The sequence below is a fragment of the Zophobas morio genome, unplaced genomic scaffold (assembly GCF_036711695.1).
Source record: "Zophobas morio isolate AGI-343-1 ecotype UQ-CSIRO unplaced genomic scaffold, CSIRO_AGI_Zmor_V1 ptg000041l, whole genome shotgun sequence".
Taxonomy (NCBI): domain Eukaryota; kingdom Metazoa; phylum Arthropoda; class Insecta; order Coleoptera; family Tenebrionidae; genus Zophobas; species Zophobas morio.
Window position 1 is genome coordinate 3,040,322 of NW_026972146.1, and position 23,447 is coordinate 3,063,768.

Sequence of the window (23,447 nt, forward strand, 5' to 3'; positions counted from 1 at the left end):
TCCTATTTCTCGATTTCTCGCGTTTGTGATGTTCCGATTTTTCGATTTTTTGTTTTTAAATTCTCCAATTTTTCGTTTCAGTTTTCAATTTTTCGATTTGTTAAATTTTCGAGTTCTCGATTGTTCAATTTTTTGATTCTTTAAATTTTCAAATTTTTCAATTTTTTAATCCTTCGGTTTCTAGATTTTTCAATTTTACGACTTTTCGGATTGAAATTTTGCGGTTTTTCGATTTACCAGTTTTTCAATGTCTCGATATTTCAATTTTTCGACATTTCAGTTTCAGGATTTTTCAATTTCTCAATTTTCACTTTTCTCGATTTCTCGGCTTTTCGATACATATTTCGATTTTTTGATATCTGGATTTTTTAAGTTTTTGTTTTTCAATTCTCCAATTTTTCGGATTTGTTTTTTCAATTTTTCGTTTCAGTTTTGGGATTTTTCAATTTTTCAATCTGTTAAATTTCGAGTTCTCGATTTTTCAGTTTTCCCATTTTTTTAAATTTTAGATTTTTCAATTTTCCGACATTTTAATTTTTCGTTTTCTCGACTTTTCAATTTTTATCGATCATTCGATTTCACAACTTCTCGGATTAAAATTTTGCGGTTTTTAATTTTTTCGAATGTTAAAATTTTTGATTTTTCGATTTTACAATTTTTCGACTTCTCGATTTATTAAAATTTCGACGTTTCGATTATTCGATTTTCCAGATTTTTAAATTTTTTTATTTCGATTTCTCGCTTTTTCGATTTACCAGCTTTTCAATGTTTCGATATTTCAATTTTTCGATTTCTCAATTTTCCCTTTTCACGATTTCTCGACTTTTCGATTTCTTATCTCGATTTTTTTTCAATTTTCCAATTTTTCGTTTCAGTTTTGGGATTTTTCAATTTTCCGTTTTATGGCCTCACCAAATTTTCAATACATATTTCAGTTTTGGAATTTTTCGATTTTTCGACTTGTTGAATTTTCGAGTGTTTGATTTCTTGATTTTTCGGGGTTTTCCAATTTCTCATTTTGTTTCGTACATATGTTTATGGTTGCGAAAGATAGGCAAGCAGCAATTCCTGTCCACCCCCTTATTGCCTACCCTTAACTACCACCCGCCGATAATCCCCACCCACACAAGAAAACCGAAAATTTAAAAATATTTGTAACGAATTTTCATTGTGGTTCGCTAACCGTCGAAGTGAGAACATCTCGTGGCGGCCCGTTGTTATTGTTGTTTGTTGTTTCATTTTCGTTGTTGCAAGAGGCCCCAGCGCCTTTTCTTCGTATCTACAAAAGGTCCAGGTGCCTTCAATCAAGAGAAATCGTCGAGGAAGATCGTTGCAATCAGGGTGAGTCCGTTGTCCATCTTCCTTATATTGTTGTTTGCTTATATGACTTGCGTCGTAAACACATTTTTTTTTTGATTTTTCAATTTTTCGAAATTCTAGATTTTTCATTTTACGCTTTTTCAATTTTTCGATTTCCGTATTTTTAATTTTCTTAATATTTCGATTTCTCGACATTTTGGTTTTGATTTTTAAAATTTTTCGTCTTCGATTTTTCAAATTTTTTCAAAATTTGCATTTTGATAATGTTTCGATTTATGGATTTTTCAACTTTTTGGTTTTTCAATTTTTCGATTATATATTTTTTGAATTTCCGATTTTAAAAATTTTTTGATTTCTGGATTTATCGACATTTCGAAAAGCATTTTTTCCCATTGGTTATCTACGGTTTCGAGATTTTTCAATTTTACGACTTTTCAGATACAAATTTTTCGGTTTTTCGATTTACCAATTTTTCAGTGTCTCAATATTTCAATTTTTGGACACATTTCAGTTTCAGGATTTTTCAATTTCTCAATTTTTAATTTTCTCGATTTCTCGGCTTTTCGATACATATTTCGATTTTTGATATCTGGATTTTTTAAGTTTTTGTTTTTCAATTCTCCAATTTTTCGGATTTGTTTTTTCAATTTTTCGTTTCAGTTTTGGGATTTTTCAATTTGTTAAATTTTCGAGTTCTCGATTTTTCAGTTTTCGATTTTTTAAATTTTAGATTTTTCAATTTTCCGACATTTTAATTTTTCGTTTTCTCGACTTTTCAATTTTTGTCGATTTCACAACTTCTCGGATTCAAATTTTGCGGTTTTGAATTTTTTCGAATTTAAAAATTTTTGATTTTTCGATTTTACAATTTTTCGACTTCTCGATTTATTAAAATTTCGACGTTTCGATTATTCGATTTTCCAAATTTTTTAATTTTTTGATTTCGATTTCTCGCTTTTTCGATTTACCAGTTTTTCAATGTTTCGATATTTCAATTTTTCGATTTCTCAATTTTCCCTTTTCACGATTTCTCGACTTTTCGATTTCTTCTTATCTCGATTTTTTTTTTTCAATTTTCCAATTTTTTGTTGTTTTGGGATTTTTCAATTTTTCGTTTTATGGCCTCACCAAATTTTCAGTACATATTTCACTTTTGGGATTTTTCGATTTTTCTATTTGTTAAATTTTCGAGTTCTCGATTTTTCAGTTTTCCCATTTTTTTAAATTTTAGATTTTTCAATTTTCCGACATTTTAATTTTTCGTTTTCTCGACTTTTCAATTTTTGTCGATCATTCGATTTCACAACTTCTCGGATTCAAATTTTGCGGTTTTTAATTTTTTCGAATGTTAAAATTTTTGATTTTTCGATTTTACAATTTTTCGACTTCTCGATTTATTAAAATTTCGACGTTTCGATTATTCGATTTTCCAGATTTTTAAATTTTTTTATTTCGATTTCTCGCTTTTTCGATTTACCAGCTTTTCAATGTTTCGATATTTCAATTTTTCGATTTCTCAATTTTCCCTTTTCACGATTTCTCGACTTTTCGATTTCTTCTTATCTCCATTTTTTTTTTTCAATTTTCCAATTTTTCGTTTCAGTTTTGGGATTTTTCAATTTTCCGTTTTATGGCCTCACCTAATTTGCAATACATATTTCAGTTTTGGAATTTTTCGATTTTTCGACATGTTGAATTTTCGAGTGTTTGATTTCTTGATTTTTCGGGGTTTTCCAATTTCTCAATTTTTCTGTTTCTCATTTTTTTTTGATTTTTCAATTTTTCGAAATTCTAGATTTTACATTTTACAATTTTTCAATCTCATTTTTTAATTTTCTTAATATTTCGATTTCTCGACATTTTGGTTTTTGATTTTTAAAATTTTTCGTCTTCGATTTTTCAAATTTTTTCAACATTTGCATTTTGAGAATGTTTCGATTTCTGGATTTATCGACATTTCGAAAAGCATTTTTTCCCATTGGTTATCTACTTTAAATATACAGGGTGATGAAAAAATGACGCATTTGCTAGATGGTAAGAGGCTCTGCAGAACTCGAAAAAAATGGTTAAAAAATTCCTGCATCCAACTTTTGAAAATATGGAACGTCACAGTTGAAGAATTACGATTTAGTTTAATGAATGCTAGAATACGATTCACAGCGTCAATTTTTACTCTTGACAATGCCATTTTTGACAATTTTTACAGTTTCATATTTTCAAAAATTTGCTCAGACATTTTTATTGGCAGCTCACGGTACAATTTTGACAGCTAGTAACTTCAATTTGACAATCAGGTATGCCATCATAAAACTTGAAACATGTTGCCAACCCGACAAAAAAATCACAAACATTTCCAAACACTAATTTTGGGCATTCTGGGTCGCCAACACACTCACGTTTATCTAAATAATCTCGATTTCAAATAGACCAGTGACATTAGATTTCTCATAAAATTTTCGTAGTAAAAGCATACGAACGAGTTTTAGGCATTCTGGGTCATCAAGATACACTCAAGCGTACCTAAATCACGAAAAATGTTATTTGTGACATTTCCTAACACATCTTCCAACTTTTCAAGTCTCTCAAAAAGGACATATTCACTATTAAAATTAAATTTGTTTTTCCAAAAGCCAATTTAGCCCGTCAAAAACTGATATCGCGGGTCATAACCGTTAAAGTGTGGAAACTCCATTTCCAAACCCAATTTTCCGATTTAATGCCTCGAACCCTTTCTTTCCAAAGCCGGTTCGATATCGCGCTGAATCTCGGCTCGTATCTCGAATCGTCTTTGTTTGAGTTTTCCGTGCAAGGTCCGGTTAACCTTGCGCCTTTGTTGTCACTCCTGCAGCTAATAATAGAATGTTTGTCTTGTACCTGACGGTCGCCGATGACGACGGCCCGTATCTCAGGCAATGGACTGATCCCTCCGCCTCGTCTCGGACTAGTTGAACGACTCTCCGCTGACTCTAAAACTACGATTTCTTCTACTTCCATCTGCAGGATGCTTTCTTGGCTGCCCGAGAACTGCACAACAAACCGAAATAAGTAGGTTATTCGCCCGAATTATCTCAGAGTGTGCGTTTTGAATGTGATGATGCCGTGAGAAGCAAAGCAGCGACTCTGTGATAATACATCTCGATCGTCACATGCATGAAATGAAGTGTCAACAAAAACTCGCCTAAAACTAATAAATAATCTAGCAATTACCTCCACCTGAAAGTGCATTTTTGGAAACAAAGTAGCTACAAGGAGAAAGGCAGAATGTGCTATCACAGAAATGACTATATCTACTATCGCTAGTAGGTATAGCTGGTGGGAGGGTATATGGAAACACTGACCACAAATCCATAATGCTTCAAGATGTCCATCTTGCACATGGGACATGTGCGGTGTTCGAGTAACCAAGGGTCGATGCAGCTCTTGTGGAACTCGTGCCTGTAACCACCATTCTGACTAAGCGGCACCGATTCACCGTAAATAGCACTTACCCGCAAGGTAGTATGCGTAAAACATCACATATTTTGTACGGTTCAATGCAAATGGCGCAGCATTCGCCGTCTCCTTGAACTTCCTGAAATTGGATACTGAGTGCGGATTGGATTACGGAAGATAACTTACTTTGTCCTCGGATTTGATGTTTTTGGTCGGGATTTTAGAGAGGGCTTTCTTTGCGGCGTTTCCGAGCCTCCGCTGCAAAAAATCCAACAATTTTTAAAACGGTGGCTGCGTAATTCCGGCTTTTATTTTAATTTGGAAGCGACACCCACGCTAACAACATTTCCTTGAATCCTTGAGGCTAATGCACAATTATGCATTACGTATGATTTATCGCCTCTAGACTGCACGTATTTACTGCGTTCGTCTTTGTCTGAGAAAAGCCGGGCTGATTCGAACTCATCGTCGACTCAAGTTTACGACCACACAAACTAAAAATACAATGAAACGACTATAAAGTCTCTGGATCCTCAAGATTCTGATTTCCAATTGAAACGAGCGCGGTTTTAAATATTTGATGCATTGATAAAGCGCTACATTGAAATTAATGTCTGTTTAGGCATTCTGAAGATCGATCAACGCGGCAATTTACCTTGAAACGACACTAGGTAATGATGTAGTTTTGGAATAAATGGGAACTTCACTATGTTTAATCTTGTTTTAATACGATGTGGCAAATGACGATAATTACGCTGTCATTATACTTATTCGTACTATCTTGAATCATTTTAATTATAATGGGAATTTTACAGCGCTACCAACTTGAATCAACAGGTGGTGGTCTCAAAGTCACACAAATTTTGAGTTGGCGATGCTGAATTCTTGGCAGCAATGTCAACAGTTGTCAATTTTGACATGAGCGTGCCAAAAAAAAAAAAACAATGTGGGGTGGCTACTGAAGTGAAGTCACATTTCAATTTGACAATCAGGTGTCACCATAAAATTTTAAATATGTTGGCAACCAGAGAACAAAAATCACAAACACTAAGAGTCACTCGGTATTTAAAGTACAATTTGTAAGTTTTTCCAAATACCTGAAAATACGCTTTTGATTTTTGAACCCCTAATTTAAGAAATTAAAAAAAAAAATATTTAAAAATGCAATTTTTTAATTTCCATATTGTGAAAATACGTAAAATTGTGTTCAAAAATTTATTGTAACCTTTTCGATTCCTCGACTTCTCGTTTTATTAATTTCTTTAGTTTTTCGATTTTTCAATTTTTCTACTTTTATATTTCACATAAATTTTACATTTTTCGATTTTTCAATTTTTCAACTTTTCGATTTCTGGAGTTATCAATTTTTCAAGTTCTTGATTTTCATTTTTCATACTCTCAATTTTTTAAAGATCATTTCCTCGATTTGATATGACAATTCCTCGGTTTTTCATTTCCCTTATTTTTTTATGTTTCTTTCGATTTTATAATTTCTCGTTTATCAATTTTTCATATTTTCAATCTTTGATTTTTCAATTCCCCGATTTTCCAATTTTAAAATGAAAACTAGAAAAATTACAATTCAAACACTGAAGAAACGAAAAAAAATTTAAAAGTTGAAAAATCGATAAAAATTGAAAATACGAAAAATTATGAATCGAGAAACTGAAAAAAATACAAAAATCAAAAAATTTCACACTGAAAAAAAACCTGGAAAGTCAGAACACTGAAGAACTGAAAAATTGAAAAAAAAAACCGAAACGAGAAATCGAAAATTTGAATAAATGAAGATTAAAGAATCGAAAAATTGCAGAATCAAAAATTCAGGAAACAAGAAAAACGAAAAATTTAAAAATCGAAAAACTGAAGAAATTAAAATTGAAAAATCAAAAAATTATAAAATCGAAACGTTGAAAAATCGAATAAGTGAAAAAATTAAGAAAATAAAGAACCGAAATGAAAAACTGCAAATCAAAAAATTGCCAGTGCATTAGTTGGAAAAAACGGAAAACTGAAAATTTTAAAAATGAGAACTGGAAGTGAAATTGAAAAAAAAACAACAAAAAAATATGAAAAACTGAACAATTACAAATTGAAAACTGAGGAAACGTAAAATTGAAAAATTTAAAAATTGGAAATACAAAAATCAAAATTATAACACTGAAAATTCGAAAAATTGTACAAATTAAAAACCAAAAATTTGAATAAATGGAAGATTAAAGATTCGAAATATTGTAGAATCAAAAATTTAAGAAACAAGAAAAATGAAAAATTGATAAATCGCAAATATTAGAACTGCTGAAACCAAAAATCGAAAAAACAAAAAATTATGAAATCCAAACGTTGAAAAATCGAATAACTGAAAAAACAAAGAAAATAAAAAACCGAAATGAAAAACTGCAAATCGAAGAGTTGCCAAATCCAAAAATTGAAACATCCAAAATTTGGAAAAATGGAAAACTGAAAATTTTAAAAATGAAAACTAGAAAATATAAAAAAATTAAAGAAACGAAAAAATTGAAAAACTAAAGAAACGTAAAACTGAAAAAAATTAAAATTTTGGATTTTTGACATTTCAATTTTTAAAATTTTTCAACTTTTTGGTTTCGGAGTTATCAATTTTTCAGTTCTTGATTTTCATTTTTTCATATCCTCAATTTTTTAAAGATCATTTTCTCGATTTTATATGACAATTGCTCGGTTTTTCATTTCCTTTAATTTTTTTATGTTTCTTTCGATTTTAGCATTTCTCGTTTATTCAATTTTTCAAAAGTTCAATCTTTGACTTTTCAATTCCCCTATTTTCCAATTTTAAAACTTTTGGAATTTTTGAATTTCTCAATTATTCGATTTTCCGATTTTGAACTTTTTCTGTTTTTAAGTTTCTCATTTTTTCTATTCTTTCGATTTTTGAATTTTTCCTTTCTTCAATTTTTGAACTTCTGGATTTCCCAATTCTAGAGTTTTCACTTTATACTTTTTCGTTTTTTCAATTTTGATTTCTCAATTTTACAGTTTAGCAATTTTCCCGTTTTTTCATTTAAAAAAGTGAAAAATCGAAAAAATGAAGAATCGAAAAATTGCAAATCGAAGAAATGAAGAAACGAAAAAAAACGAAACAAAATTCCAAATTGAAAAATTGAAGAAATGAAATATTTAAAAATTAAATAAACTCGAGAAACTGCAAATCGAAAAATTGCAAAATCTAAAAACTAAAACATCCAAAGAGAACAAATGAGGAACAAAAAATTGTAAAAATAAAAAAAATAAAAACTGAAACGAAAAATTGCAAATTCGAAAATTTAGGAAACAAGAAAAACGAAAAATTGAAAAATCGAGAAACTGAAGAAATTAAAATTGAAAAATCAAAGACCTATGAAGTCGAAACGTTGAAAAATCGAATAACTGAAAAAATAAAGAAAATAAAAAACCGAAATGAAAAACTGCAAATCGAAAAGTTGCCAAATCCAAAAATTGAAACATCCAAAATTTGGAAAAACGGAAAACTGAAAATTTTAAAAATGAAAACTAGAAGATACAAAAAATTAAAGAAACAAAAAAATTGAAAAACCAAAGGAACGTAAAATTGAAGAAAATTAAAATTTCCGGCTTTTAATTTTTTTAATACATCAATTGTTAGAATTTTGGATTTTTGGCATTTTAATTTTTAAAATTTTTCAACTTTTCGATTTCTGGAGTTATCAATTTTTCAAGTTCTTAATTTTCATTTTTCATCTTCTCAATTTCTTAAAGATCATTTTCTCGATTTTATATAACAATTCCTCGGTTTTTCATTTTCTTTATTTTCCGATGTTGCACTTTTTCTATTTTTAAATTTCTCATTTTTTTTAATTCTTTCGATTTTTGAATGTTTCCTTTCTTCAATTTTTCAACTTCTTCAATTTCTAGAGTTTTCACTTTATACTTTTTCGTTTTTTCATTTAAAAAAATGGAAAATCAAAAAAAAGAAGAATCGAAAAATTGCAAATCGAAGAAATGAAGAAACGGAAAAAATGAAAGGTTGAAAATCTGAAAATCGAGAGATTTAAAAAGAAAAAGAAAAAACGAAACGACAAAATGAAAAAAAAATCTAAAAGTTGAAAAATCGTAAAACAGTAAAATTGAAAAATTGATAAATGTTTAAAATTATAAATATTATTAGATAATTGTTTTAAAATGAAAACTAGAAAAATTGCAATTCAAACACTGAAGAAACGAAAAATTGAAAAATCGAGAAACTGAAAAATCTAAAATTGAAAAAACGAAAAAAAAATTTAAAAGTTGAAAAATCGATAAAAATTGAAAACCGAAAAATTATACACCGAGAAATTTAAAAAAATACAAAAATCAAAAAATTTCACACTGAAAGAAAAAATCTCAGAATACTGAAGAACCGAAAAATTAAAAAAAAAGTAAAAAACCGAAACATAAAACTCCAAGTTGAAAAATTGAAGAAATGAAATATTTAAAGATTAAATGAAAACTCGGGAAACTGCAAATCGAAAAATGGCAAAATCTAAAAACTAAAACATCCAAAGATTGCAAATTGAACAAATGAGAAACGAAAAATTGTAAAAATTAAAAAAAAAATAAAAAACCGAAACGAAAAAACGAAAATTTGATTCATGAAAGAGTCTAAAAATTGCAGAATCAAAAATTCAAGAAACAAGAAAAATGAAAAATTGAAAAATCGCAAATCGAAAAACTGGAGAAACGAAAAATTGAAAAAACAAAAAAATGAAATGAAAAACTGCAAATCGAAAAGTTGCCAAATCCAAAAATTGAAACATCCAAAATTTGGAAAAACGGAAAACTGAAAATTTTAAAAATGAAAACTAGAAGAAACGTACAACTGAAAAAAAATTCCGGCTTTTATTTTTTTTAATATCAATTTTTAGAATTTTGAATTTTTGACATTTCGATTTTTAAAAATTTTTAACTTTTCGATTTCTGAATGTATCAATTTTTCGATATTTTAGTGTTTCCATTTTTTAAAGTTTAGTTTTTAGTTTTGTGATGGGCGCAGCTACTGACTCGGTGTCATAAATGTCAATTTGACAATCAGGTAAGCCACCATAAAATTTTAAATATGTTGCCAACCTTTTTAGTACTTCATTTTTCAGTTTTTCGTTTCTTCAATTTTTCTAGTTATTGATTTTTATTTTTCATATTTATTCAATTTTTCAAATTTTCCATCTTTGATTCTTCAATTCCCCGATTTTCCAATTTTTAAATTTTCAAATTTGTTTATTCTTTCGACTTCTTATTTTTCATGTTTTTGATTTCCAATTTTTAAATTTTTCAAAATTTTCATTTTATACTTTTGCAGTTTTTACTTTTCTTTTTTTCGTTTCGTTAATTTTTCAAGTTCTTGATTTCTATTTTTCATTTACCCGATTTTTTAAAGATCACTTTCTCAAATTTATATAACAATTTTTCGTTTATTCATTTTTGAAATTTTCATTCTTTGATTTTTTTCTAATTTTTAAATTTTTTCGATTTTTAAGTTTCTCAATTTTTTTATTCTTTCGATTTTTGAAATTTTCGTTTCTTCAATTTCTGATTTCTTGATTTCCAATTTCTGAATTTTTTAATTTAGCAATTTTCCGATTTCTTTATTTTGTCATTATTGCGATTTTACAATGTTTCGTGTTTTCCATTTTAGTAGTTTTTCGATTTTTAAGTTTCTTAATTTTTAATTTTTCGATTTTTCAACTTTCAAGTTTATAATTTCCAATTTTTAGATTTTTCAAAATTTTCATTTTACTTTTTCGTTTTTTTATTTTTCAGTTTTTTGTTTCTTCAATTTTTCAAGTTCTTGATTTTTATTTTTCATTTACCCGATCTTTTAAAGATCACTGTCTCAAATTTATATCACAATTCTTCGTTTATTCCATTTTTAAAATTTTCATTCTTTTGAGTTTTTCTAATTTTTAAATTTTTCAATTTTGCAATTTTTGGATTTCTGAATTGTTCGATTTTCAGTATTCTTTGATTTTCAATATTTCAATTTTAAAACATTTTGTTTTTCAATTTTTTTATTCTTTCGATTTTTGAATTTTTCGTTTCTTCAATTTTTCAATTTCTTGATTTCTAATTTCTAAATTTTCGAATTTAGCGATTTTCCGATTTCTTTAAATTTTGTCATTTTTTCGATTTTACAATGTTTCGTTTTTTCCATTTTGGTAATTTTTCAATTTTTAATTTTTCGATTTTTCAACTTCAAGTTTTTAATTTCCAATTTTTAGTTTTTCGTTTCTTCAATTTTTCATGTTCTTAATTTTTTAATTTTCCATATTCTCGATTTTTTAAACATTATTTTCTCGATTATATCACAATTCGATTTATTCAATTTTTCAAATTTTCCATTTTTGATTTTTCAATTCCCAAATTTTCCAGTTTCTCTAATTTTCAATATTTCGAATCTAAAATATTAAGTTTTTCAGCACTTTTTTGATTTTTAAATCTTTCAATTTTTGTTATTCTTTCGATTTTTGAATTTTTCAACTTCTTGATTTCCAACTTTTAGATATTCAAAGTTTTCACTTTTTTTTATTTTTGATTTTTCAATTTTACAGTTTAGCAATTTTCCCATTTCTTGATTTGAAAAATTACAAAATCGAAAAAATGAAGACCGGGAAAAATTGCAAATCGAAGAACTGAAGAAACTAAAAATCGAAATATTGAAAAACTAAATAATTGAAAAACCAAAAATCGAAAAAAATTAACGATCGAAAAACTGGAAAGAAGAAAAAACGAATCGAATCGAAAATTTGTAAAGTATATATCGAGAAATTTAAAAATTAAAAAGAGAAAAAAACGAAAAATCGAATAAATGAAAAATAGAAAATTCGAAAGCCGCAAAATTGAAAAGTGTTTTAAATTATAATTATTATTGGATAATTGTTTTAAAATGAAAATTAGAAAAATTGCAAACCAAAAAGTGAAAAAACGAAAAAATATATAAAAGTTGAAAAATTGAAAACCAAAAATTTACAAATCGAAAATATGAAAATAGTACAAAAATCAACTGAAAAAAGAAAAATTTGGAAATCAGAACACCGAAAAATTGAAAAAATTAAACAAAAAGTGAAAAATCTAATAGTTGAAAAATCAAAAACTTTCACACTGAAAAAAAAAATTCAAAAATTGGGAGTGAACCTGTAATTGACAAAATTGCCACTTTTGTAGTTCCATATTATGAAAATATGTAAAATTGCGTACAAAATTATTTTAAAATTTTCGTTCGTAAATTTTGACGAAATATATTAAAAATTACAGTTTTCTTTTAAATGTTTTGTTGCTAGTTACCATTACCAAACGTTCAGATAAACACTTTTTCAATGTCAATTGGACAATCAGGTTGGCCACCATAAAATTTTAAATATGTTGCCAACCTAACAAAAAAAGTCACAATGGATTTTTTGGTAAGTTTGCCAAGAGCTCAATTTTTTAATTATTCAATTTAATTCAAAAGTTGTAAATATAAACACATGTAAGAAAAATCCCCCAAACTGTAATTTCTGCTCTCAACTCTTATTTCCTTCCCACTTTTCCCATCGTCATTCCCCGGCGCCACAAGTCTGTGCACGAACTTTCTACAGCCACTTCTTCAAAATAAAACTAAACCCGCCGTAAAAATCGAGTATTTTCATGAATTCCCCCAATCTCAAGCCTCCATGTCACTTACCGAAAGCCGGTCCTTCGCGTGGATGTACCTGAACCTCTGCACGTAGTAGAACACCAACCAGGCCAACGAAATAATCATCAGGACAATGAACGTGATGGAAACAAACAGCACCGAGGTCCTGCAACAGAGACAAAAATCAAACCGGTCCCCAAACCCTCGACAAATTAAAACCCAGAACCCACAGGCCCGAATTTAATTAACGAAATTTCGCCCGAAAAATCCCCAATTAACCTCTCATTCGGATCGCAACTTTTTTAATTTCGCTCTACTGCCTGCAAGAAAACTCGCTTTACTTTTCCGATACTCGATTTGATCCTCCGAGGAAATTTATTCCTGCTTTGATTATCCGGACGGGCCGCAGGATCGAATTGCGGGATTATTCCGACATTTATTTACACATAAGGGATTTATTCCCAGGTGGTTGGAGTCGTTATGTGTGGGCAGTGATCGATGGCGGGCGTCTGGGCGGCGGCGAACGACTTTACAATTAGTCCAAAGCTGTGAATACGCGAAGTGGTACAAGAACAAAATAGCGAAGCCGCAAACCCTGTCTGTCAAACTAAAATCGACAGATGGCGCTAAATCACCAAAAATGAAAATTAAAACATTTAAATTGTAGGCAACCAACAATACACGACATGTCATCATCTCCACACCTACATTTAAAATAGTTATGTAACCCAATCTTGTAAAATCCTGCTCCAACCTCGCTATTGTTCTGCAATCTGTAGCGTGAAACCTTCTCATATTTGTAAACAAATCTCGAAATCGGAGTCCCTCTCTCCAACCCAGCAGGAATCTCCTTGATCTCCAAGGCCCCCTTAATCGCCCGATAAATTACCACTCCATTAGCATACCACGTGGACATCCTTCTTCTTGCGGAAGTGTCAATTATTTTTCCGACTTCGGCCTTGCACTTCCCCGGAAGCGCTGTCGAAATCTAACACCTCTAATATGCTAAAATCGACCTCCTTGTTAGAAAGTGTGCTGACATAAGCCTGCCGCACACTTGGAAGGTTTGACTTCCGTCAGCTGTTGGCTAAACGGAAATAAAATGATTTATTTACGTAACCTCTCGGCCCCACTCCGGCAAAAATAAACTTGTTTTCTTATTGTCGCCCATGCGTTTTATTCCCACAAAGAGATCAGTTTAAGCATCCTTAACCCAGAAATGCGCCAGCCAGAACAATCGATACCAACCTATGCGGAAGAATGTGACATTTACCGCACCGAAATCACCTCTTGGAGTTTATGGCGGCGGTTTCCTGGTTATTGAAAATAGCCAGATGGCGTAATTATAATTAACCCGTGTTTACGTGGAGGTATTGGGTCATAACGTAAAACGGGAGCGGGGGGCGGCGGAGTGGCGCGTGGACGCGCGAAGCGTGCGGAGTATGCTGGGTTTGTATACAACGGTGATGGGATTTTTTAGTTCCCGACTTTCATGACCGTTTCTGTTCGGACTTTAATTAGACAGATAAACTTCGAAACTACTGGACCGATTGCTGTCAAATTTTGTATATCTATTATGCCTAATAAACCAAACCAAAATTGGCTAATTATCCCCACCAAGAATCTGATGACGTCATTTCCAAAATTCACAATTGTAAATTGTTTTTATTTTCACAAAAAAAGATACTTGTGCATTTGTGGTGTACATATTTTTATTAACTTATGAGGTTTTATCACAAAAAATAAATTCGCAAAATCAAATTTTACAATTTTTCGAAATATCTGGACTCATTTTTTGATTTAACAATTTTTCGTTTTTTCATTTCTTTAATTTTTTCAATTTTTCAATTTCTCGATTTCGAAATGTTCAAAATTTTTCGTTCCTTAAATTTTTCGATTTTATAATTTTCCAGTTCTTCAATTCTTCAAATTTTCGATCTTTGATTTCTTTAATTGTCATTATTTCGATTTTACAATATTTCGTTTTTCGATTTTTCATGTTTTTGATTTCCAATTTTTAGATTTTTCAAAATTTTCATTTTATACTTTTGCGGTTTTTATTTTTCTTTTTTTCGTTTCGTTAATTTTTCAAGTTTTTGATTTTTATTTTTCATTTACCCGATTTTTTAAAGATCATTTTCTCAAATTGATATCACAATTTTTCGTTTATTCAATTTTTGAAATTTTCATTCATCGATTTTTTCCAATTTTCTTAAATTTACAGTTTTGCAATTTATGGATTTCTCAATTACTCAATTTTCCGAAATCTTTAATTTTCAATATTTCGATTTTAGAATATTTCGTTTTTCAGATTTTTATTCTTTCGATTTTTGAATTTTTCGTTTCTTCAACTTTTAAATTTTCCAATTTAGCAATTTTCCGATTTCTTTAATTGCCATTATTTTGTCATTATTTGGATTTTACAATGTTTCGTTTTTTCCATTTTAGTAATTTTTCGATTTTTAAGTTTCTCAATTTTTAATTTTTCGATATTTCAACGTTTCAAGTTTTTAGTTTCCAATTTTTAGACTTTTCAAAATTTTCATTTTATACTTTTTCGTTTTTTTATTTTTCAGTTTTTCGTTTCTCCAATTTTTCAAGTTCTTGATTTTTACTTTTCATATTCTTCGTTTTTGGATTTCTCAATTTTTCGATTTCTTTAATTTTCAATATTTCAATTTTCCAATACCAAGTTTTTCCGAATTTGCACTTTTTCGATTTTTAAACTTCTCAATTTTTTTATTCTTTCGATTTTTGAATTTTTCGTTTCTTCAATTTTTCAACCCCTTGATCCAATTTTTAGATTTTTTGAAGTTTTCACTTTATCTTTTTCCTTTTTTTCATTTTTGATTTTTCAGTTTTAGTTTAGCAATTTTCCCATTTTTTGATTTGAAAAAGTGAAAAATCGAAAATCTGAAAAAACGTAAAATTGCAAAATCGAAAAAATGAGGAATGGAAAAATTGCAACTCGAAGAACTGAAGAAACGAAAAAATATATAAAAGTTGAAAAATCGAAAAATTGAAAACCAAAAAATTACAAATCGAAAAAATGAAAAAAATTCAAAAATCAAAAAATTTTACAGTGAAAAAAGAAAAATGTGAAAATCGAAAAATTGTACAACTGAAAAACCTAAAACTTGAAAAATCGAAAAATTTGTGAAAAAAAGAAGATTTGCAAAATCAAACACATTAGAAACCGAAAAATTTAAGAAATAAATAAAATAAAAAATCGAAACAAAACCAAAAAAAAAACAAAAATCGAAAAATTGTAAAAATAAGAAAAATAAAAAACCCAAACCAAAAATTACAAATTGAAAATTTGAATAAATGAATGATTAAAGAATCAAAAATTGCAAAATCTAACAATTGAAGAAACAAGAACAATAAAAATTGAAAAATCGCAAATAGAAAAACTGAAGAACCGAAAAATGAAAAATTTTAATTGAAAAAACAAAAAATTATAAAATCGAACCGTTGAAACATCGAATAACTGAAAAATAAAGAAAATAAAAACCGAAATGAAAAATTGCAAATCAAGAAATTGAAAAATTCAAAATTGAAAACTTATGAAATAGCAAACTGAAAAATTGCGACATCTAAAAACTGAAACATCCAAAATTTGGAAAATCGAAAAACTGAAAAATTTTAAAATGCAAATGTAGGTACATCGTCAATTGGAGAAATAAAAAAAATATGAAATATTCAAAATTCCAAATCGAACAAATGAAGAAACGAAAAATGAAAAAATTAAAATTGGAAAAACAAAAATTATAAAATTATAACATTGAAAATTCGAAAAATTCTAAAAATAAGAAAAATAAAAAACCGAAACGAAAAATTACAAATCGAAAATTTGAATAAATAGAGAATTATAGAATCGAAAAATTGGGAAATCAAAAATTCAAGCAACAAAAAAATTAAAAAATCTGAAAGTTTAAAAACCGAAAAATTGAAAAAATTAAGAAAATAAAAAATCCAAACGAAAAACTGCAAATCGAAAAAATGAAGAATGGAAAAATCGCAAATCGAAGAATTGAAGAAACCAAACATCGAAATATTGAAAAACTAAAATATCGAGAACTAAAAATCGAAAAAAATTAATGTGTCGAAGTCCTGGAAAGAAGAAAAAACGAATCGAATCGAAAATTTGCAAAGTATATATCGAGAAATTGAAAGAATTAAAGAGAAAAAACGAAAATCGAATAAATGAAAAATAAAAAAATTCAAAATAGTAAAATTGAAAAAGTGAAAAATGTTTTAAATTATAATTATTATTGGATAATTGTTTTAAAATGAAAATTAGAAAAATTAGGAATCAAAAACTGAAGAAACGAAAAAATGAAAAAAATCCAAAAACCAAAAAATTTCACCGAAAAATTGAAAAAATTAAATAAAAAATAAAAAAATCGTGAAACTGAAAAATCTAAAAGTTGAAAAATGGAAAAATTGAAAACCGAAAAATTACAAATCGATTTTTTTTTTAAATCCAAAAATCAAAAACTTTCACACTGAAAAAAAAGAAAAATTAGAAAATCACAACACTGAAGAACCAAAAATTGAAGAAATGAAAAATTTAAAAATTGACAAATTAAAAATTGAATGAAAACTCGCGAAATTGCAAAATCTAAAAACTGAAACTTCCAAAAGTTGAAAAATTCGAAAACTAAAAAATATAAAAATCGAAACTCGAAGAGATTTATTTTGTAAAATTGAAGAAACAAAAAGTTGTAAATGAGTAAACAAAAAATCACAAAATCGGAACATTGGAAAATCGAAAAACTGTAAAAATTAAGAAAAGAAAATCCGAAACCAAAATTTGCAAATCGAAAATTTAAAGAAATCAAAAATGATATAGAAAAAAAAACTGAAGACCAAAAAATCGAAAAATTGAAAACCAAAAAATTACAAATGGAAAAAATGAAAAATCTCCAAAAAACAAAAATTTTCACACTGAAAAAAGAAAAATTTGAAAATCAGAACACCGACAAATCGAAAAATCGAAAAAATTCATCAAAATTGAGAAATCGTGAAACTGCAAAATCTAAAACTTGTAAAATGGAAAAATTGAAAAAAAAAAAATCAAAAATTTTCACACTGAAGAACCGAAAAATTGAAAAATAAATGAAATAAAAACTGTAACAAAATATGTAAATAAAAAAAATTGAAGAAATGAAAAATTGAAAAATTAAATTGAATGAAAACTGAAACATCCAAGGTTGCAAAATCGGAAAACCGAAAAATTTTAATGAAAATGAACAAAAAAAATGAAAAATTGAAAATCGGACACATGAAGAAACGAAAAACAAAAATTATGAAATGATGACATTGAAAATTCGAAAAATTGTAAAAACAAATTGAGTAAATGAAAGATTAAAGAATCGAAAAATTGCAAATTCTAAAAATTGAAGAAACAAGAAAAACAAAAATTGAAAAATCGCAAATGGAAAAACTGAAAAACGAAAAATAAAAACTTCAAATTAAAAAAACGAAAAATTATAAAATGGATACGTTGAAACATCGAATAACTGAAAAAATAAAGAAAATAAAAACCGAAAAGAAAAATTGTAAATCGAGAAACTGAAAATTGAAAACTGATTAAATTGCAAATTGAAAAATTGCGAAATCTAAAAACTGAAAAATCTGGAAAATCGGAAAACTGAAAAATTTAAAAATGAAAATGTAATGACATTGTAAAATTGGAGACACAAAAAAATTAAAAATTGAAAAAACTGCAAAACGAACAAATGAAGAAAAGAAAAATTGGAAAAATTAAAACTAGAAAAACAGAAATTATGAAATTACAACAACGAAAATTCGATAAAATTGTAAACATAATAAAACGAAACGAAAAATTGATAAAATTGGAACTCGAGAAATTGAGAAATTGAAAAAATTGAAATTGAAAGAAAAATTATAAAACCAAAACATTAAAAAATAAAAAAATTGAAAAATTAAAGAAAACGAAAAATCGGATATGTAACTGGAAATCCAAAAATAACAAAATTGAAAATTTTAAAAATCGGAAAATCGAGAAACTGGAAAATCTAAAAGTTAAAAAAACGAAAAAAGAAAAAATCCAAAATTTGGAAAATTGGATTAACCGAAAAATTTAAAAATGAAAATGAAATGACATCGTAAAATTGGAGAAACAAAAGAAAAAAAGAAAAAAAAAGAAAAATTGAAAAATTCAAATCGAAGAAATGAAGGAACGAAAAATTAAAAAATTTAAAATTAGAAAAACAAAAATTATAAAATTATTACATTGAAAAATTGTAAAAAAATTAAAAAATAATAAACCGAAACGCAAAATTACAAATCGAAAATTTGAATACATGGAAAATTAAAGAATCGAAAAATCGCGTAATCAAAAATTTAAGAAACAAGAAAATGAAAAATCGAAAAATCACAAATCGAAAAACTGAAGAAACAAAAAATTAAAAAAACTGAAAGTTTAAAAACCCAAAAGTTGAAAAAATTAAGACAATAAACCCAAACGAAAAACTGCAAATCGAAAAATTGAAGACATGAAAAACTGAAAAATAAATTCCAAATCGAAAAACTGCCAAATCTAAAAATGAAAACATCCAAAATTTAGAAAATCGAAAGTGAAAATTTTAAAATGAAAAAAGAGAAACAAAAAAAATCAAAAATTAAATTTGGAAAATCAAAAATTATAAAATTATGAATTTGAAAATTCGAAAAATTGTAAAAATAAGAAAAATTGCAAATCGAAAACTTGAAAAAATAGAGAATTAAAGAGTCGAAAAATTGTGGAATCAAAAATTCAAGCAACAAGAAAATGAAAAGTTGAAAAATCACAAGTCAACTAAATAAACGAAAAATTGAAAAATCGAGAAACTGAAAAATCCAAAAACTGAAAAAACGAGAAAATAAAAAATCTGACAATTTAAAAACCGAAAAATTGAAAAAAGTAAGAAAATAAAAAACCCAAACGAAAAACTGCAAAGAAAATAAAAAACCGAAACGAAAAAATTGCAATCGGAAATCTGAGTAAATGAGAGATTAAAGAATCGAAAAATCGAAAAATTAAAAATTGAAAACTCGAGAATTTAAATCAAAACGAAAAACTGATGAAAAAGGGCAATGAAAATTTGAAAAATTGCAAATCGAAAAACTGAAGAAACTAAAAATTAAAAATTGAAGAATTGCAGTTCGACCAGTTTTTCTCAAAAGAGACCCCCAAGTCACGTGATCACTCCATCTGTTCGGTAAACGAACCACATTGTGGTTTTACTTTCCCACATATTCGTCCCTCCAAACCCAACCGCTTGAGAAACGCTGACATAAACTATACCATATTATTGACGACTGACTACCCTAGCCTTAACCCAACATCAACGCCTCGCAATCCCCACTCAAACTTAACCCCGCCATTTTGTTCACAATATAACCCAATTCTCAATTGTCTAATTTTTCCCCTTCAAATCATCTACATCTCCCGAAAGACAAACTTTCCCCCGTCTAATATTAGCGAACCCATCCATCCATTAATAAGTTCCCCGTTTCCAGAGCCCCATTTCGGGTTAATTGCCCGTCCAAGCGTGCCCCATTTTCGCCGACCCACCTGTACGAGCAACCTTTTCCCTTAAACATTGAACGCTTCGCTTCTTTAATTTGTGCGCGTCCCTTTAAAACGATCCCCCGAAGAAATCAGCAGCGATATTATCCTTCCACAAAAGGAAAAACGTCTGTTATCATGTTCCTTTGAACGGGAATTCGTGCCGGAATTATTTCCAGTCAAAAAATCAAAGTGGGGCTTATTAGGGCCTCGAAGCACCTCTTTGAAGGATTTTCCGGCGATCGCCTCCTCCTTGGACGGACGCAGGATGTTGACACATCGCATGCCGAAACGGCATTAATCAAAATTCAATTCAGGCTCAGACGAACAAAACGAGAAACAATTACCGAGCGAAAAACGCCGCAATTACGACTCGATTAATATCTCCACGCTTGAGTAAAGCGTCTCCTTGATTTTTGTACGGCGAAAGATGCAGCGGACGAGCGCTGGCGAGCGCTGAAAACGTAAAAAATTAATTAAGGTCGGGGATTACGCCCGAGTTCAAGGTGGGTGGTATTGACTATTGGAGTTTCGAGAGTGATATCGATTTGATTGGCTAATGCGGTGTAAACGCGTTTGATGTAATTATTTCGACGGGGAATTCGTGCATGTTTGAACAAATTATCTTTTTTTAAAACGAAGGGAAGATAACGGGCTTATAATTACGTAATATCTGTCCAGGGTCGCGGATCGTATTTTAATTTAGATAAAGAAGGATTATTGTGGGAGCGAGTTTTGGTGATAAGAGAAGAAATTGAATAACGACTCTTTATTTTTCGCTGAGAATTCATAAGCTCTGAATGCTAGTGTCTACACTACTTTTTCCATGCAAGACGTACATGATCGTTTAGCACAAGATATAGTTTATCAAATACCACGAATTATTCAAACATGCATTATTGTACCAATTGTTTCCTCTAAATTATGTACGATTAGTGCAATTTAAGCTTATACTTGAAAATAACCCTTACGGAGTACTCTCCAAGGACTGATTAACCTCTGACCCAGTTTGACCATACCCAGTAGATTCGGTTCTGCAAAAATAGTAACAGCTGTCTATTATAACTACTTTATTACAACCAGGGACCGATGGGACCAGGTGGAAATCGAGAATTTTATATGCCGGTCCAAATTTTTTCCCACGCTGGTTCAGCAAGTCCCATTCGTCCCTAATAATTACGCAATTCCGACTCTTTTAAACTACTTCAAAAACAAAACACAAAGGGTACCCAAGATTCTTTCAAACTACTTCAAAAAACAGACCCAAGGAGTCTTCGAGATTCTTGCAAACTACAAAAACCAGACACAAAGGGTCCCCGAGATTCTCTAACTACTTCAAAAACCAGGCCGAAGGAACTGCCGAGATTCTTTCAAAAACCAGACCAAAGGAGTCCCCGAAATTTTTTCAAACTACTTCAAAAACCAGACACAAAAGGTTCCCGAAATTCTCTCCAACTACTTTAAAAACCAGGTAGAAGGGACTCCCGAGATTCTTTCAAACTACTTCAAAAAAAGACACAGAGGGTCGCCGAGATGGTCCCTTGTTTGGTAGTCTTTTTGGTCCTTTTTTGGGTGCTTTTCACTTTTATTTATCTTTTTTTTCTCATTTATTTGTGGTGTTTTGATAGCCTTTTTTCTTCCTTTTTTGTCATTTTTCTTGGTCGTCTTTTAGTTTCTTTTTTGTCGCATTTTTCTCCACTTTTTTCGATTGATTTTTCGACCTTTTTTATGTCGCGTTTTTTGTCTAGTTTTGTGTCATGTTTTTCTGTCGCTTTTTTTTCTATGGGTTTTTTTGTCATGTTTACCTGCAACTTTATACAGTGTTTTTTGTGACTTGTTCCATTTTTTGTATTTTACATTTTTGTGACCTCTTTATGCCTTTTTCTGTTTTTTTTTTGGTCGCATATTTCGGTCTTTTTGTCGCCCTTTATTTTTTTTTCGACTTTTTGTCACATTTTTCTGTTATCCCTTTTTGTCGTTTCCTTTGCGGTTCTTTAGTCATCTTCCCTTGTCGCTTTTTTAACGAATTCTTCTGTTGATTTTTCTGTCCTCTTATATTTTGATATCTTTTGGTCCCTTTTTTATCACCTTTTTTCATAATTTTTTGTGGATTTTGCACCTTTTCTTATGTTTTTTATATCGTATTTTTTATGTATGTATTTCCTCTCCTCCTATGTGTTTTGTCAACTTTTTGAGTTATTATTAAATTGTCTTTTTGTTGCTTCCTTTAGTTCTTTTTTGGATTTTATCTCCCCTTTTTTATCGTTTTTTTTTATGGTCAATTTCTAGGCTGGTCATTTTTTGGCTTTATTCTGCCATTTTTGTCGTCTTCTTTCGCTTAGCTTATGACTTTTTTGCCTTAATTTTGTCCTTTTTTTGTCGCCTAGTTTTTACTGGGTTTTTGTCCTCTTTTTATCGCCTTTACCTTGTCGTTCTTTTCCGTCACCTCTTTTTTTTGTGCAGTTTTTGTCCCCGTTTTTCATAGTCTTCTTGAACCTTTTTTTTCACTTTATTTTATGACCTTTTTATGTCGCGTTTTTTTTTGTAGACATTTGTCAATTTTTTCTAATTATAGGCAAAATCTAAATGTTTAAAAACATACCATATCATCTACTACTACTTCAAAAACTAGACACAAGGGATCCCCGAGATTCTTCAAAATTACTTCAAGAACTAGACACAAGGAATTCCCACGATTCTTTCAAATAAAGGGGTTCCTGAGATTCTTTCGAATTACTTCAAAAACAAGTTAAAAGTGGTCCCTGAGATACTTTAAAACTACTTCAAAAACCAGACACAAGAAGTCTCCGAGATTCTTTCAAACTACTTCAAAAACCAGACACAAGGAATCCTCGAGATTCTTTCAAACTACTTCAAAAACCAGACACAAAGTATTCCAGAAATTCTTTCAAACTTCTTTATCAAAACAAAAGGCGAGCCCGAGATACTCTCAAACCACTTCAAAAATCAGGCACAAAGGGTTCCCGAGATTCTTTCAAACTACTTCAAAACCCAGACACAAGGAGTCCCCTAGAATCTTTCAAACTATTTCAAAAGCCAGACACAACATCCCCGAGATTCTCACCAACTACTTCAAAAACCAGGCAGAAGGAACTCCCGAGACTCTTTCAAACCGCTTCAAAAACCGGACACAAGGAGTCCCCTAGAAATTTTCAAACTACTTTAAAATCCTGACACAAAAGGTGCCCGAGATTCTCTCCAACTACTTCAAAAACCAGGCCCAAGGAGTCCTCGAGATTCTTTCAAACCACTTCAAAAACCAGACCCAAGGAGTCCTCGAGATTCTTTCAACTACTTCAAAAACTAGATACAAAGACTCCCCGAAGTTCTTTCAAACTACTTCAAAAAACAGACACAAGGGGTCGCCGAGATAGTCTCTAGACTACCAACTTTTTTGTCGCCCTTTTTGGTCCTGTTTTGGACGTTTTTCACATTTTTTTTATCTTTTTTTTC

At 29.2% G+C, this 23,447-nt stretch overlaps 1 protein-coding gene across 1 annotated transcript in view; it reads right to left on the reverse strand.

Annotated features, from left to right (window-relative positions):
- The window catches only part of LOC135140823 (E3 ubiquitin-protein ligase goliath-like), a 77,261-nt gene that overhangs the window by 4,883 nt on the left and 48,931 nt on the right, over positions 1–23,447 (reverse strand). Inside the window, exons 4-8 of the mRNA XM_064071520.1 lie at positions 12,443–12,560; positions 4,939–5,010; positions 4,809–4,891; positions 4,659–4,755; positions 4,195–4,344 (exon numbers count right to left, since the gene is read on the reverse strand). Coding sequence (XP_063927590.1) covers positions 4,195–4,344; positions 4,659–4,755; positions 4,809–4,891; positions 4,939–5,010; positions 12,443–12,560 — 520 coding nt within the window. The remainder of the gene's footprint in view (positions 1–4,194; positions 4,345–4,658; positions 4,756–4,808; positions 4,892–4,938; positions 5,011–12,442; positions 12,561–23,447) is intronic.